The sequence below is a fragment of the Sinocyclocheilus anshuiensis genome, unplaced genomic scaffold (genome assembly GCF_001515605.1).
Source record: "Sinocyclocheilus anshuiensis isolate Anshui unplaced genomic scaffold, SAMN03320099.WGS_v1.1 scaffold88, whole genome shotgun sequence".
Lineage (NCBI taxonomy): Eukaryota > Metazoa > Chordata > Actinopteri > Cypriniformes > Cyprinidae > Sinocyclocheilus > Sinocyclocheilus anshuiensis.
This window is the reverse complement of record NW_015555728.1, coordinates 1,775,346-1,792,321: the sequence shown is the minus strand read 5'-3', so window position 1 is coordinate 1,792,321 and position 16,976 is coordinate 1,775,346. Positions and strand designations below refer to the sequence as shown.

Here is a 16,976-nt window from a genome sequence, read left to right as displayed (position 1 = left end):
AGAATCCCCACAAAAAAAAAAAAAAAAAAAAAAACGAGCCCAGAATGACTAATCGAGAGCAGAGTGACAAAACATGCTACTCTTCTCCATAAGAGAAGATGGTTGAGCTCATATTTCAATGTTTATTATGAAAGTTGATGGAGATAAAGTGATGTCAATTCAGCATTTGAGATTTATCAAATTTGATCAGTTTTGGGGAAAATGAAATTGCAACTGTGGAAGCGCAGGGAGTTACACGTTCCCTGCTCCATTCAGAAGTGCTTAAAACTAGAAAATAAAGAGCGAGATTGTAGAGATGGGGAGAAGGGGGTGTCTCTAGATCAGGTCAAATAAATCTCTAGATCAAGTCAGCCACATTCATGGGCATCTCTTCTACGGTAGTGTTGTAGAAGGTCTCGATGTCCCGCAGAGTACGCTTGTCATCTTCGGTCACCATGTTGATGGCTACACCCTTCCTGCCAAAACGGCCTCCTCTACCAATCCTAAGTATCACAGAAGAACAAAACATTGTGAATGGAAATGATAAAATGGCATTGGGTATAATTCATTAGCTTAGGTCAAGCTCAAGGTTAGACTGATGTACCAAACACAAACCTATGAATGTAATTCTCGCGGTTGGTTGGCAAGTCATAGTTGATCACCAAAGACACCTGCTGGACATCAATACCTCTGGCCTATGAATGAGATAATCAATTTATTTTTATTCCCAGTGTTTTTCAATTCCAATATCAAAGTTCACTTACTATCACTGGCAATTGCTAGCATATATATTTAACATATAAATATTTTTTTTGTAGTGTGTAGTTTGATAAAGCTATGGGGAAGGAAAGAATGAGCCATCCATAACAGGATACACACTATTTTTTATACCAGATACTATAATTACCCCAAAGCACTAGAGGGTGCTAAGGAGTCAGGGAAGTCTGGCAACCTCATCTGCTATATGAACCCGATTTGAATGGAATTCATTCCATTAGGAGAAAAAAATGAAGCAAGAAACATGCACTGATGTATTTGCTCACCAGCAAATCTGTGGTAATAAGGACTCGGCTAGAACCAGAGCGAAACTCCCTCATAATCAGGTCACGATCCTTTTGATCCATGTCTCCATGCTGACAAATATAACACACAGTGTGTGATTACCACACACCACACTATGTAATACATTATTCACATTTCCAGTTAAGCTATTCATTACACTTGCAAAGACAGAAAATTTGATATATGAGCACATATCATACCATCAGTATGTAGAATGAATGCTAAAATGTCTCAATGCAAATTGTTAAATAAATAAATAAACTGGCCATACAAGAACCTAAAGCTTCATTTCTAACCATACAGCTACTTTAAATTACAGGTCAACAATGGGACTGCTTTAGCAATTGCAGGGGTTAAAGCAAAAAAAAAAAATCCTAAGCCTGAACTTTTTTCCGGGAGATGGGGCAGCACATTCAAAGCATGCAATGGCTGTAGCAACTTTAACATTTAAAAGGATACTATTGCCAAAAATTGCTTTCCTTATTCAAACTGATTTTTGTTTTTCATGAATATATGGTTGACCTGAAGAATGAAAGCTGTATCATACACTTGGAAAATTATGAGCTATATCACCGCTTATCGACACTAGGGGTGTGACAATACACTTAGCTCAAGAGATGAGACAAAATACAGATACTTGGTTCACTAGAACGAGACAATGTTTTAATACTATTTTTAAGAAATTTTCAATGACAAAATATTTGTCTTTTAATTACAAAAAGTAAAACAATGCAGTTGTATTTTGAAATATTTAAAAAATCTAGGGCTGTAACTAATGATTATTTTGGTAATCAAGTAATCTACTGATTTTGAAAATTGAGTAATCTGATATTTTTTAGTAAGAAACAGACCTAAGTGAAAACCAGGCTTTAGTATGACTATTTATATATAAACTAACGATGAGGCAATAATAACTGGCTCAAATAAAATATCAAAACCAAGTAATTACATGGTTTTATTGAACAACACTGTTAAAATACATAATGTAATATGCCTATACATAATATGAACATAACCAACTTAAGTACATTATGTATTATAACAAATACCTGCAGAGGGTGATGTTTAATTTTACAGCGTGATTAAACAATATTTAAATCCATTACATTTTAATATTTGGCCACATGCAAACTCAGAAACGTTTATTTTGAAACTGCAATGAACAATAAATGGCATATTTAGAAGGTTTATAGGTTGATGTATTCTCCTGTGTTGGCAAAGGTTTATAGATGATTTACGTTACAAATCTAGTGAGATAATGCACACTGTATTCCCAGATGAATGTTAAGCAATTCAAATTCACGGCATATGCAGAGGAATAGTCACACATACAGTCTTCACTGGTAAATTACCAGTAAGTTACCATTAAGAGATCATGTGTGAACAGGATCTTTTCAAAAGTCCCGGTAAATTTGTTCTGGCAATCATATCGTTCTTATGGAGATGACATGATTACTCTGAGCTGTTTACAAAGCTCCGCTGCTTTTTAATTATTTTTTCTATGCAAATATGCGCTAGATGGACATCTTTGATCTTTGCGCCTCGCAGCTTTTTTAACGTGTCACGCTTCTCCATTCATCAGGGCCAGGACTCTGCTTTGGATACTATTATGCGCGTCTCGTGTTTATAAGAGCAAAAATGCTGATTGGCTAGTAATGTTAGTTTGGTTGAGAGTGAAAGCTGTGCTCCTCTCATACCATTGGTAGGCGAACTCATGGACTCGAAAGTGACATAAACAAGTTTTTTTTAAATGTAGGATTATTTTTTTCCGCAGCCAAACGCCGCATGCTGGATATCTGGCACGGTGCCGGAGAACTTTAAGCCCTGCAATTGTAAATGAGCATCTTGTACATCAGGGGTGCCCATTCCTGTTCCTGGAGATCTACCATTCAGCTCGAACCCTGATCAAACACACCTGAATCGGCTAATTAAGATCTTCAGGAGTACTTGATAATTACAGACAGCTGTGTTGGAGCAGGACTGGAACTGTAGGTAGATCTCCAGGAACAGGATTGCGCACCCCTGTTGTACATAAAGAAAAACTAAATATTGAGAGTTGGTCTGCTGGGAAGATAATATCATTAAATATTTAAGATCCATCCTTCATAGAAGAAAAAACAACTGAAAGTCTGAAAATCAAATGAAAGTCTGTACATGATATTTGTGAAAATACTGAAAGCTTGCGCTTTGTGGAACTGCACACTGAATGCTACTCACTTACATTTAGGTAGTGACAGGTCTGTTAAAGAGATAGTCCACCCAACATTTTGTCATTTTCTCACCTTCATGTCGTTCTAAACTTGTTATGCATTTTTCTTCTGCTGAATACACTTTCTTCTGTGGAAAAATTTTTGAAGAATGTTGATTTTTGAAGAAAGTCGCTTTAACTTCCACTGCATTTTTTGTTCATACAGTGGAAGTCAGTGGGAACCAAAACAGTTTAGCTACCAAGAATCTTCATTTTATCTTTTGTCTTCCACAGAAGTCAGACATATAGGAATTTTAATTTTTGGGTGCACTATCCCATGAAAAATAAGAAAAATAACTATAATGATAACTATATTAGCATCTATACCAATAAGCAATGTTTATTCTAAATGTGCAATATAGTTATGTGAACATAATTGCAGCTCACCCTTTAAAGCAGAAATGATTTTGATTGGCTGATGTTTTAATAAGAAAATAAATAAATAAAATACATTTCTTTCTGAAAGGGATTCCAACTGGTTCCATTTATAGTTGTGGTGTGGCACTTTCAGTATTTACCAGAGCTGAGACAGTGAAGTCCCTGGCGTGCATCTTCTCTGTGAGCCAGTCTACTTTCCGGCGTGTATTAATGAAGATCACCGCCTGAGTGATGGTCAGAGTCTCGTATAGATCACAGAGAGTGTCCAGCTTCCATTCCTGACAAAAACACATACACACCAAAGCAGGGTGAGAAACACAATTACCTATTAACAGCCACTAGTCAAAATTAATGCATATGAACACAAAACATGTCCTTGTAAAGGCCCTGATAAATTCTGATGTGTTCATGTATGTAATTCATTCATGTCTGCTATTGTCGCTTTGCATTAAAGTACCCCAAGATCAGACAGTTGTCAGCACTATACCTCTTTTTCAACGTTGATGTAGAACTGACGAATACCCTCAAGGGTAAGCTCCTCTTTCTTCACCAGGATGCGCACTGGTTCTCGCATAAACTTGGTAGTGACATCCAGCACCTCCACAGGCATGGTGGCTGACAGCAGCACCACCTGGAGGACAGATGGCACAACAACATGCAGAGGCCTATTCACATTTCTAAACAAACACAAATGCACATATGACCTCTTAAGCAAAGCTGGGTCTCCTAAAAAGCTATTATTACTGGTCGTAATGGAATAGTGGTGGAAAACAGAGTTGACTGAACAAAGCAGCAACAAAATTCAATTTAGTTCAATTCAAAAAGATTTCAATGCCATTTGTGTTTGTTCTCAAATAGTTGCTGCAACTGAATTATGCTTTGGCAAAACCATATTCTCATATACACTAATGCAATTAAGCGTGGAAGTAGTCAGCTTGATAACAGCACATACAGCAAACACGGTCCATTTCATATCCTAACCTGTATGCTAGTAGTGAGTTTCTGGAAAATCTCGTAGATCTGGTCCTTGAAACCACGACTCAGCATCTCATCCGCTTCATCCAGCACAAACATTTTAATGTACTTAGAAGCTGGAAGAGGGGTGAACATGAAAAGATGACATAACACAAAAAAAATGTTGAAAAAAAATGGGCTGGATTCACAAAAATCTTAAGACATTTATTTAAAGGGGTCATATGATGCGATTTCAAGTTTTCCTTTCTCTTTGGAGTGTTACAAGCTCTTGGTGCATAAAGAAGATCTGTAAAGTTGCAAAGACTAAAGTCTCAAATCCAAAGAGATATTCTTTATAAAAGTTAAGAGTCAGCCACGCCTACCTAAAACGGCTCGTTCTAACACGCCCCCACATATCTACGTCACTATGTGGAAATATTAGCATAATGCCGACCAAATGTGCACGCAAAGAAAGAAGGCATGGTTTCAGGAACAGCAGTAGTGTTGATGCAGCCATGTCAGGGAGACGCTGTGTGTTTCCGACTCTGTTCCCCTTTCGGGCTCTGTCTTTACATTTATTTTGAAAGCTGACGCTCGCGATTATGGTAATGGGCGTTACATTTCCGACACGTGCTTGTGGTGTTCGGCCAATCACAATGCACTAGGTCAGCTGGCCAATCAGAGCAGACTGCGCTTGTCAAAGGAGGGAGTTTTGTTGAAAACGACGTGTTTGAGAGAGGCGGGGCATAGAGGACCTACAATAATTTACAGTATTTGAAAAATAATGTGTTTTTTGAACATTAAAGCATGTCAATATATTCTGTTACACCAAATACACAAAATAATGATCTTTAAAATAGCATCATATGACCCCTTTAAGGTAAAGTAAAGTGCAATTCTTCAAAAAAATCTTATGAAGTTCTCAAATATTTTCTTAAGAACATCTGTTTTTTTAAGGAAGAAAATGACAGTTGTAATTATGAAATGATGTAATTATCAAATTAAAATGAGGCCCCTAGTTGAGTCATTTTCATACTTTAATACATTTCGCTTAGTAGTTACTGAATTTCGAATTCAGCAAAAAGTCAATGTTCACATTACAACAGAACACTAGCTACATAGAATAAAAATACTAAGCATTACATTATTGATTTATATTTCAAACACAATTCATTAATCATCCTAGCTTTGGGGATTAAAGATAAGTTGGAGGTTATCCTAACTTTAAGAGGCTATATTTTTACAATGATTTTAGGAACATTCATTCCAGGAATTCAAATTATTATGTTTTGAAGAGAAAAAAAAAAAAAAAGTAAGAAAATGTTCTTAACGTTACTGTTAAGTTAGAAATAAAGAAATTGGCATTTTAGAAGAAATATATTCTTAAGAATTTTACATGAATCCGGCCCCAGCACAAAATCTATGACAGTACCGAGTACTTACAGAGGAACTTTCTATTAAGCATGTCGTAGACGCGACCTGGTGTTCCTACTACAATATGCGGTGCCTCTGCCTGCAGCTTTTGGACCTCATTTCGCACATTGGTCCCACCGATACAGGCATGGCATGTCGCACCCATATAGTCTCCAAGAGCCAGGATCACTTTCTGGATCTGTATGGACAAGAAAATCAAGTGTAATGTAACTTAGATCAAAACTAATAGCAGAAAGTCTGTACTTGCATGGATGGCGAATGTGCCTCTGTCCACAGCCACAGCAGATGTATAATGCCACTTATCATATCAACTTTAGAGTTGGCATTTTTTTGTTGTTTTTTTCATTTACACAATACTACCTACTAGCTTTACATTTCCAAACAAGCATTTCCATTATTGTAATAATGTATTTATTAACAATTACACTTGAAATCCCTCCCGTACCCAAAACGTAGTCATATAGTCCTACATAGTGCACACAACAGGCAAAAATCTGCTTAATCTAACAGTGTTTTTCCACTGGCTGTGCTGCTGCATCCAAATACTTTGTGAAGATGCAATGCTGTATAACAGCCTTTCTAAAATATTTAAAAGTGGCTCTACTGTCTACCCACACATTTTTGCAATAGAAAACAAGTAATAATGTAACATGATTACATACTTAAAAAAAAAAAAAAAGAGTAACACAGTACTGTAACATGTTGCTTTTAACATTCCCTAACACTGACCAAATTATCATCTTGACAAATAGCATGGGCTCAGTTCAAGGTCCAATTTAAAACATGCAAATGACAAAAAAAGGATCTGGCCTTAAAATGATTGTGTCAGTTTCTGGAAAACACGAGAACTCAACAGTATAATTTAGCTGCACCGCTGACACTGGTTCTGCAGTAAGTGAACCAAAAGCAGTGAGCACAGAGACAGCACTAACCTGCTGAGCCAATTCACGGGTGGGTGCCAGAACCAAGGCCTGAGAACCTCGAAGCTCTATATCAATCTGCTGCAGGATGGAGATGGCAAAGGTGGCAGTCTTGCCCGTGCCCGACTGGGCCTGTGCAATGACATCATATCCTAGTGTGGAGAAAAACAACAGGCCAGATAATGAGCTCTAACTGATAGAAACGGGATGTTCTTCTTCAAGCATGCAAAGATGGAAAATGACAGCCTAAAGGGGTCGCACAACAGACAAGAAGTGCATAAGCCAGTTGTGCCACGTCTTTAAAGGGGTCATATGATGCGATTTAAATTTTTCCTTTCTCAAATACATCAACTTCACGCTGTGGATCGCCCGGATCAGCTTTCACCGTGGACGAAGCGGAGTCCAGCCCGGTGTCGTCACATGTGGTTGCCACAAGCCCGCCTGCCGCTCCTTCGTCTAATCCACCGGCCGCCGCTCACTCTAGACCGCCAACCTCCGCTCACTCAAGCCTGCTGTGTATGACCTTGTGTGTTTCATTGTGAAAGCGAAACTACTTTGTTTGGCCTTCCAAAAGAGGACACAACTAGAAATCAGTGGTTAAGTTGTATTTACAACACCGTTCCAGAACAGTTCAACCCAAATATTACGTGTGCAGTGTGCAACCCAAATAAATATGTGTGCAGCACATTTTATGGAGGACTGTTTCCTGAAGGATTTGCCACTGATGATTCAAACGCGAGTTTTGAGCAGTGTAGAGTAGCGCTTGTTGTTTGTCATTTCTACAATCACAAATGCAGACATGGTTTTATGTTTACGCGGCGCGATGCAACGCATAAAAAGACAGTATAAGTCATTATAATCCATGGGGAGCATTGGATCAGCGTTCTTGTCATGCTCCCTGTCAACTCCGACCTGGTTTCTAGCCAGGACCCGAAGTTGCAATGATCCAACCAGCAGACCGAATTCCAATATTGAATCCCGGCCACGTGCCACAATCATCAGCAGATCCCGACGAGCCATTGTGCAGTGACTTTCAAGCCATTGGACCGGCACTCAAGAGTTTTACAACTTAACGTTGAGGGTCTATCTGCAGCCAAACTAACACTCATCAGCACCATAGCCCACCGTCACAGCGTTGATGTCATCTGTCTGCAGGAGACACACGTAGCAGACCAGTCAGCAGGGCGCTACACCATTAGAGGATTTGACCTTATCTCGTCAACACCAGATGCCAGATTCGGCCAGGCAACATATGTTCGCAGTGATGTCGCTGATGCCTCCCCAGTCTATTCATCAAACTTCTGTGACATAGTTCAAGTTGGAGGATTCAGAGTCGCCAGAGTCTACAAACCACTCAGTCAGCACTGGGATCAAGGTGTGCTTCCAGCTCTTGTGCATCCCGCGGCATACGTGGGCGACTTTAACAGCCATCTCCCTGAGTGGGGCTATTCAGAACCTGACGAGGATGGAGAGGCCTTGGTGGAATGGGCATCCAACAGTGATCTCGCTCTGACCCATGATGCCAAGCAATGTGGTACATTCCATTCGGCAAGATGGCAAAATGACTACTCACCGGACTTGTGTTGGATCACATCGATCGGTGACCACCCCCAGCCAGCTAGCCAGATGGTGTTGGGAGACTTCCCTCATAGTCAGCACAGACCTTTGCGCATCCACATAGGACTCCAATTGCCGATCATCCAAGAAGCGCTGGAACTTCCGTAAAGCCGACTGGGACTTGTATAGTAGCAAGCTGGAGAGGAGTGTTGTAACCATCTCTTCTCGCTGCATCCCAATCAAGGAGGCTTACCAATGCTTCCAAGAAGCAATTTTCAGTGCTGCTACTACAGCCATCCCCCGTGGCCGTAAGCCAGTCTACACGCCGTGCTTGGATGTCGAATGCCAAGCTCTCCTTGAGAAGTACGAAGGGTCTGGAAACCCCGACACTGCCGACCACCTAATTGAATCCCTGGATGCTGCCAGACATAGCCGATGGGAAGAATCAGTGGAAAAACTCAACTTCACCCACTCCAGTCGGAAGAGTTGGAGCCTGATTCATCGACTGGGTGCCTCCCAACGACCACCAGGACAGTCTAGACCAGCCATCAGTCCAAACGCCGTTGCCAGCCACCTTCTCCAGGTGGCAAAAGCTCCACTGTCGAAACCACACCGTCAATCTGTGCGCAACGAGTGGCGGCAGTATTGTCGCTTGAAGACAGTCGGACTGGAGAGTGACTGCCCGGAGGAATTCACAGAGTTAGAACTGGAGGCGGTGCTCCGTACAGTGAAGGACGGCTCCGCCGCAGGATATGACAACATCCTGCCAGAATTTCTTAATTATCTTGGACCCAAGGCTAAATCATGGCTCGCTTCTTTCTACACGCGGATAATTCGAGAAAAAAAGATGCCACGAGCCTGGCGCCAGGCAAAAGTCATCGCCATCCCGAAACCCGGCAAGGTCCCAAATCTCGCGGCTAGCTACCGCCCATATATCCTTGCTACCCGTGTGCTTCAAGATACTCGAACGCTTGATCCTTCACCGAATCAGCCCAGTCTTGGAGAAAACCATCACAGATGAGCAGGCAGGGTTCAGGCAAGGACGTAGCACCGGTGACCAAGTCCTTGCCCTGACGACATACATTGAAAACGGATTCCAGAAAAATGGGACCGTCTTCCTTGACCTAACTGTGGCTTATGACACGCTCTGGCATGCTGGTCTCCTGTTGAAACTATCCAAAGTTTTACCGCGTTGAGTAGTAGAGGCTATAGAACTCTTCCTCCATGACAGACGTTTTCAAGTACACATGGTAGACAAAAATAGCTCTTGGAGAAGACAAGCAAACGGACTCCCGCAGGGGTCTGTCTTCAAGTCTCTTCAACATCTATATTAATAATCTTCCAGCAACACAGTCCCGCAAATTCATCTATGCTGATGATATCTGCATTAAGACCCAACATCGGACATTTGACGAGGTCGAGTACGTACTGAACAAGGACATAGATCTGATGGTGGACTTCCTCAGTAAGTGGTGACTCCAACCCAGTGCAACGAAGACGGTATCTAGTATCTTCCATCTCCACAATGCACAAGCCAAACGGAAGCTCAATATCTTCCTCAAGGGCCATCGGATTAAACATGACCCAAATCCGACGTATCTCGGCGTTACCCTGGACCGTTCATTAACATATCATGATCATTTGAAGAAGACAAAACATGTCTATGCGCACAATCACTGGAACTCTACGTTCTACTCCTCTTCCATGGCTGCCTGTTCTCAGCAACATACCAAAACCACATCTCCGACGACAGGAGGCCACTGCCAAGCTGCTGACTAAAGTCCAAGCGAATGATAAGTTGCCACTCAATACGGACATTACACTACATCCAGCAGCCCGCCTGTCATCGAGAAAACCTGTCTGGCTGGACCCGCCGCCAGAGGATATGACAGCCAATTCGGCATGGAGCGATGAGTGGGCAGCAACTGATGTTGTGAACCACTCCCTCGTAGCTGAGCCATCGGTCTGTCCTCCTGGCTGTCCGCTGACTTATTTCAACGGCGGACTCGAGGCTCTACATCTGGCTGAACAAGATGCTGTTCTGTGGCTGGGCACGCAATGCAAACGCTAAGAAGAAGAAGATTATAATCCGTAATTATGTCCCCACTGGATGCAACAAATGCCTCGTTTATAATGGGTTTTAATGTTTTTGTCTCATCGCTCCGGCCGGACATGGCATCACAGTATGGTAATGTGTTTTTTGAACCTTAAACCGCATAAACACATTTCATTACACCAAATACACAAAATAATATTATTTTTAGCAACATCATATGTCCCCTTTAAAATTTGTGTACATACTCCAGCGGTGTCTGTCCATGGCACCCAGCTACAACTCAAGAGGCAGTTCAAAATCCTGGCTGTGCCTATCATACATTTTTTTATTATATTTTATTATAAATTATATTTGTCCCAAATCATTGTTAATGTACATAACTTCACCATAGGCAGGAAGATTGTCTATTGCTGTTTGTCTTTCTGTAGCTTGAATGAAGACTATATGCTTCATATAGAGAGCTATAATACAGATCACAGTTTTTTTTTTATTATTTTTCAAACACTGAATTTCAAACTCATCAATGCCAATTTGATAATTTTTTAAGTGAACTTTTGCCTGTTAGGTGAAAAAATTTTTGGACTGCCATCTTCAACTGAATGTGACATGTCCGGTGTGCAATATTTTTGAGTTGTCCTAGATAAAGCACCGTGCTTCTGGTCCGGTGCGACCCCTTTAATGCTACTAACACTACTGCATTGCTACCAGCCAGGATACCCAGGATAAAAAAATCCCCTAAATTACATAATTACAAATGAACAAACACCCAATGATGACCATTTGGCATATTATGTGCCCCAAAACTCATTCACAGAAGGTGAAAATATAATCGAGCATCCCATAATATGTGCTGCAATCAAATTACAATCTCAGATAAATATATATATATTCTTAAAGGTCTCTTACCCTTGATACAAGGGAGGATAGCCCTTTGCTGGATGGCAGAGGGCTTCTCAAAACCATAAGCATAGATTCCCCTGAGAAGAGTCTCGCGCAGGTTCATGTCATCAAAGCTGTCCACGATCTCATGCCAGTTACTCTGAAAGTGAAAGTGAAAGTGAAGTGACATGTGGCCAAGTATGGTGACCCATACTCGGATTAGTGCTCTGCATTTACCCATCCAAAGTGCACACACACAGCAGTGAACACACTTATGAGTCCGACTCTCTAACCATTAGGCCATGACTTCCCCATTTAATGCAATTACAGGGAAAAGAATAAGGCCACAGACAAGCTAATCTTTACTCCATTTCATTCTGATTAAGAAAGGATTTGCTATTTGTCACTCAATACATAAAGGATAACAGGTTGACCCGCTTCTCACAGCTGTGCAAAGAGAAACATGCAGAAAAAAATAAATAAAAACAGTATATATATATATATATATATATATATATATATATATAAATAGTGTGTGTATGTATACATGAAATAGTTAAATGTGAAAAATGGTTATGAACTCACTTCAATGACTCCATCTGGCTCCATGCCCTCGGGGCCATTGTCTCTAGGTCTGCAAAAGAAATGTCACATTAGCACCATACAACTATTTGTGAAAGGCAGATAGATACTGTATTGATTTATCAATGAAAACTATGGTGCAATTGCAGCAAAACAACAAAACAGCAAATCAACACTGTAAGGTAAACAGGACAGTGTAACACATATTACAATATATAAATAAGAACATTATGCACTAATATTCATGTGTGTTTATTTATATATAGACATTATGCAGTAATATGCTATAAAAATGACACATTATGACTGTATGTCAAATTAGAAAATAAAATTATTAGATTTCATCTACCATTTTAAAGCAACATGACATTAAATAACTGTAAATCGGTTTCAATATACAGTTTTATAATGAAAATATATTCAGCAGAACAGTTTTAACTGTGAATTTAATGGATGAATGAATGAAGAGGAAAAACAAGCTTTACTCGGAGCCATTAATGGGTTGTGTCGATCAGTCTAAATCAAGTGGATTGAATACATTAAATGCATATAACAACACCTCATTCGCGATCTAAACCGTAATTTTGAGCCGCTTGAACGAAGAGATCGTTAAACGTCAATATCCTAAAGCAGGCCGGACTGCTAAGAGCTCATATGCTAACGCCGGTGGGGTTTTTACAACTCATTTACGACATTCAAGATCACGAACCACACGCTACTTCCAACTGCATCTAGAAGCGGAATGTCTATATCGACTGACAACATGTATGCATATGATCTCTAATTTATAAATAAATACATCAAGATTGTTATATTCCGTCTGCCCTACCTCTCTTCATAATCTGCCGACATTATCACAAAGGGCGAGCACACCGCGAAAATGTTTTATATAATTTAAGACGGGTTTCTTACTAAAATTGTGATTGCAGCATTCTACCATCAGTCGGAATATGGCCCGCCCTTCGCATATTTTCATTGGGTAGTACAGACGTCACTCAACAAATGGTAGCCGCCTTTTGGTGTTGGATAAGGTGGAGATGGGCGGTACCTGTCACGTTAGTCCTGCGCTAGCTTAAATGCAATTGGACTAAAGCTAAACCTCAAAATATCATTCGCTTGACCTAAGGTGGCGTAGTTCTAGCGTCCATAGATTTTCAGGTATGACCATTGTGTGTGTATTCAGCACTGTGAATGTGAAGTTTACACAAAAATACTTGGTTTTGTTGTTGACAGCTTTATTTTGTAAGCTAAATTTAATAACTAAATATTCACACACTTAATCTCCATGATCCAGTTTTTTTTTTCAACCTTTCCGACCTTTAAATAATAATATATAATTAGGCTGATGCTTTCCCCGTAATTCTTTTAAATTATTTCTGTAATTTGTTAAGCATATAAATATATTTTAAGAAGTGTGTTAATGATAAATGAATCGTCACCTTTTTTATCATATGGCAGTTTTATTTTAATACTACTTTATTATTTTAATATGCATTAAAAATGTATGGTTCCTGCAGTGGCGACTCCTATACTGTAAGGGAAAACTCAACACGGCACATATAACACATTTGTGTTTTAGAGTAAACTGATCCAAACAGAAATTTAGTAAGCCTAGCCTGTTCATCAAACTAACAGTAGGACTATTTTATAGTTAGCTGCTGTATTTATAACCATTTTGAATGTCACATTACAAACTACTACACAAGAACAGCAACATTATGACTCGAACTTTATGACTAATGCACAAATTGATGAGGCTCAGTTATTTTCTTCAGTTTTTATTAGTACATCTTACAACAACGTATGCATCTCAAAAGATATAAAACAGTTTAATTTACAGCTGCTCTTTTTTTCATCTCCATAATTTTGCATCTTAAATCGCACAGATACATAACAACAGACAAACAATATTGAACAAACAAAAATGCTCATATAGTGTTGTGGTCCGTATTGACTCTCAGTTTATGAACATTGCATTACATTTTTAAAATGTCTGCAAGTCTCTTCCCTCACCAGTCAATGGTATTACCTTTACCATACAAGTTACTGACATCAAGAACATGAAAAATAAAAAACAGAATTGCCAACAAAATGGCGGCACCTAATGAACAGTTCACTGAGGTCAACTCCCCCCACCCACTTCTAGAAAACAACTCCTCTTGCGTTTTGATCGGAGCAAACAAACAACTGGGCCGAACAGAGTATGGCATTCACCAAGTCAAAATACAAAGTCATTGAACAAAAAAGGGTTAAAAACGTTTGCACGTCTCCCGCCTAAATGCTGTCTGGACTTGGAGCTTATTTAGAAGTATAAGATGTCACGGTCTCTTTCACGGTCTCACAGAGACAGTTTACAGTGACACAGTTCTTTGTACATTTGTCTCCGTAGCTTGGGCATATCCTGCTGACCAAAGCTGAAAGGCTGTTCCAGGGCCAGGCACTTACAGTACTGGTGTACAACGATAAGAAGAGTGAACATGTGAGTAAAAGACACAAATGAAGATTATTTTTTACTTACAGCACCAGTGCTATGTGCAAAATCAAGTGTTAAAATAACACAGACAATATAAAATACAAAAACAGAACTGACTAATAAGGGAAAAAAGCTAACCTGAAGGACAAAAGCTCCACAATCACTGTCATTGTTCTGCCTTGCCACATTCTAGAACATTCCAAAGAGAGGGAAGAGTCAACAACACATACACAAAAAAGCTTTTCCACGGTTTTATTCCTTATTTCTCTCATACTTTCACTAACACACAAAACACACACATACACATCAAATTCAACTTTCACCCTACCATTTTGAAAAAGCCTTTCCACCCTGTATAAAACGCCTTCTGTTCTCTCTTGATTGCTTCTCCTTGCAGGTATTTGGCAATGTGCTGTAAGACAAGACGACATGCTAAGAACTAGTACAAGGATTGGCGTAGCCATTAAAATAGCACCATTAGAACAAACAACACCTACTTTGGGGCAACGACGGTTGAGGGTCCTCTGGGAATCAAAGTATGTGATGCTACGCTGAGGAACATTCACACACACTAATGACCAGTGCACTTCAAGATGAATAGGGATCAATAAGAACTTCTTCTGGAAAATATCAACCTAATGAGGAGATTTAATAGCGAAATAAACAACAGTGAAATGAACAAATGTAGTACTACAATAATGAGGTTGTATCCACCTTACTTTTTGTTCACAAATGTAAATAAAATAATAATAATTAAAAATGTATAATAAAAATTTAAAATAATAATTATTATTAATAATAATTTAAAAAATAACAATACAAATTAAAAATGAATAAATGACATGTGAAAGACAGACAAAATCCTCTCGTCACTCTCCAGTACTGACATTTTTTGTCCACCGTTTGACCCCGTCGTAACCTTTCGTCCGAAGTTTGTCATAAAAGAAGCTGTTGAAAAAGTGGACCTGCAAGTTAAAAAATAAGACATGGTAAGACTGAGAGATATACTGGTTTCATAGTCATTTAACTGTTTGACACACAAGTTCATATAACGGCTTTGTCAAATTCCCTTGTGCTTGTATGTGTAAATGTGTTGCCCACCTTTTCAGGAGCAGCATCCATGACCAAATCCCCATACATGTTCATGACCTGGGTGACGCAGTGAGTTACAGACCCACAACAAGGGCCCCCCATTCATCAAATAAAAGAGTCATAACTGTGGATCTTCTCTATACAACTCTGACAAACTAATGTAAAAGACAGTGCCATAATAGTGACAAGAGTACGGTGAAAGCTACAATTTTTTATTTGATCATCTACAATGAAAAATACATGAAGAACGAAAATATTGGTTCTCATTCACTAATCACAACAAGCGTTGTTAAATGTGCCAAAACAGGTGGGTATGGACATATTTAACTATTACCCTTCTTTTAATATGTTGATCAATCTGAAATATGCAAAATTATCAAAATAATAATAATAAAAAGCACAATCTCTATATATAACAGCTTTTGCACAATGTGACCCATTCTCAAAGCCAGCTGAAACACAATAAACACCATTTACGCAGACCTAGATCATGTTTTGGACCTCTCATTAGCCAGCAAGACATTTATAATGTTACAAGATTTCTCTTTAAAAATGTTCTTTTGAACTGTCAGTTCATCAATGAAACGTGAAAAAATGGATCACCGTTTACACAAAAATATTAAGCAGCACAACCATTTTCAACAATGAAAATGATAAGAAATGTTTCTTGAGCAACATACGTGACCCTGGACCACAAAACCAGTCATAAGGGTCAATTTTCTGAAATTGAAAGTTATACATCATCTGAAAGTTGAATAAATAAGCTTTCCATTGATGTATTGTTTGTTAGGATAGGACAACATTTGGTCAAGATACAACTATTTGAATATCTGGAATCTGAGGGCGCAAAAAAATTAAAATACTGAGAAAATCGCCTTTAAAGTTGTCCAAATGAAGTTCTTAGCAATGCATATTACTAATCAAAAATTAAGTTTTAATATATTTACAGTAGGAGATTTACAAAATATCTTCATGGAACATGATCTTTACTTAATATCCTAATGATTTTTGGCATAAAACAAAAATAACTAATTTTGACCCACACAATGTATTTTTGGCTATTGCTACAAATATACCCCAGCGACTTAAAGGTGCCATAGAATGCATTTATACAATATTTTAAATTGTTCTCTGATGTCCCCAGAGTGTGTATGTGAAGTTTTATCTCAAAATTACCCCACAGATAATTTTTTATAGCTTGTTGAAATTGCCACTTTTAGGGTATGAGCCAAAACCCGCTGTTTTTTGTGTTTGTCCCCTTTAAATGGGTCATATGATGTTGCTAAAAAGAACATTATTTTGTGTATTTGGTGTAATGAAATGTGTTTATGCGGTTTAAGGTTAAAAAAACACATTTTCCAC

General features: G+C 39.0%; 2 protein-coding genes across 2 annotated transcripts in view; both read right to left on the bottom strand.

The window, feature by feature from the left end:
- Nucleotides 1-3: 3 nt before the first annotated feature.
- Nucleotides 4-12,950, bottom strand: LOC107672742 (eukaryotic initiation factor 4A-I-like). The gene is made up of 11 exons (XM_016466063.1): nt 12,879-12,950; nt 12,053-12,101; nt 11,495-11,627; nt 6,988-7,127; nt 6,065-6,233; nt 4,649-4,758; nt 4,155-4,298; nt 3,808-3,945; nt 1,023-1,112; nt 595-674; nt 4-482 (listed from the first exon to the last, which is right to left on the bottom strand). The coding sequence occupies exons 1-11, from the start codon at nt 12,899-12,901 to the stop codon at nt 338-340; spliced, it is 1,221 nt and encodes a 406-aa protein (XP_016321549.1). The 5' UTR covers nt 12,902-12,950; the 3' UTR covers nt 4-337.
- Nucleotides 12,951-13,826: 876 nt separating this feature from the next.
- Nucleotides 13,827-16,976, bottom strand: part of LOC107672741 (sentrin-specific protease 3-like) — a 12,263-nt gene continuing 9,113 nt past the window's right edge. Inside the window, exons 6-11 of the mRNA XM_016466062.1 lie at nt 15,624-15,671; nt 15,410-15,487; nt 15,020-15,157; nt 14,851-14,934; nt 14,661-14,711; nt 13,827-14,498 (exon numbers count right to left, since the gene is read on the bottom strand). Coding sequence (XP_016321548.1) covers nt 14,388-14,498; nt 14,661-14,711; nt 14,851-14,934; nt 15,020-15,157; nt 15,410-15,487; nt 15,624-15,671 — 510 coding nt within the window. The 3' untranslated portion in view covers nt 13,827-14,387. The remainder of the gene's footprint in view (nt 14,499-14,660; nt 14,712-14,850; nt 14,935-15,019; nt 15,158-15,409; nt 15,488-15,623; nt 15,672-16,976) is intronic.

Excerpts from the sequence above, each read along its gene's own strand:
- LOC107672742 (XM_016466063.1), bottom strand. The coding sequence starts at position 12,901 with ATGTCGGCAGATTATGAAGAGAG. Across the intron at positions 12,102-12,878 it reads TCGGCAGATTATGAAGAGAG|ACCTAGAGACAATGGCCCCG; the intron begins GTAGGGCAGACG and ends TTTCTTTTGCAG. Across the intron at positions 675-1,022 it reads TTATTACCACAGATTTGCTG|GCCAGAGGTATTGATGTCCA; the intron begins GTGAGCAAATAC and ends TCTCATTCATAG.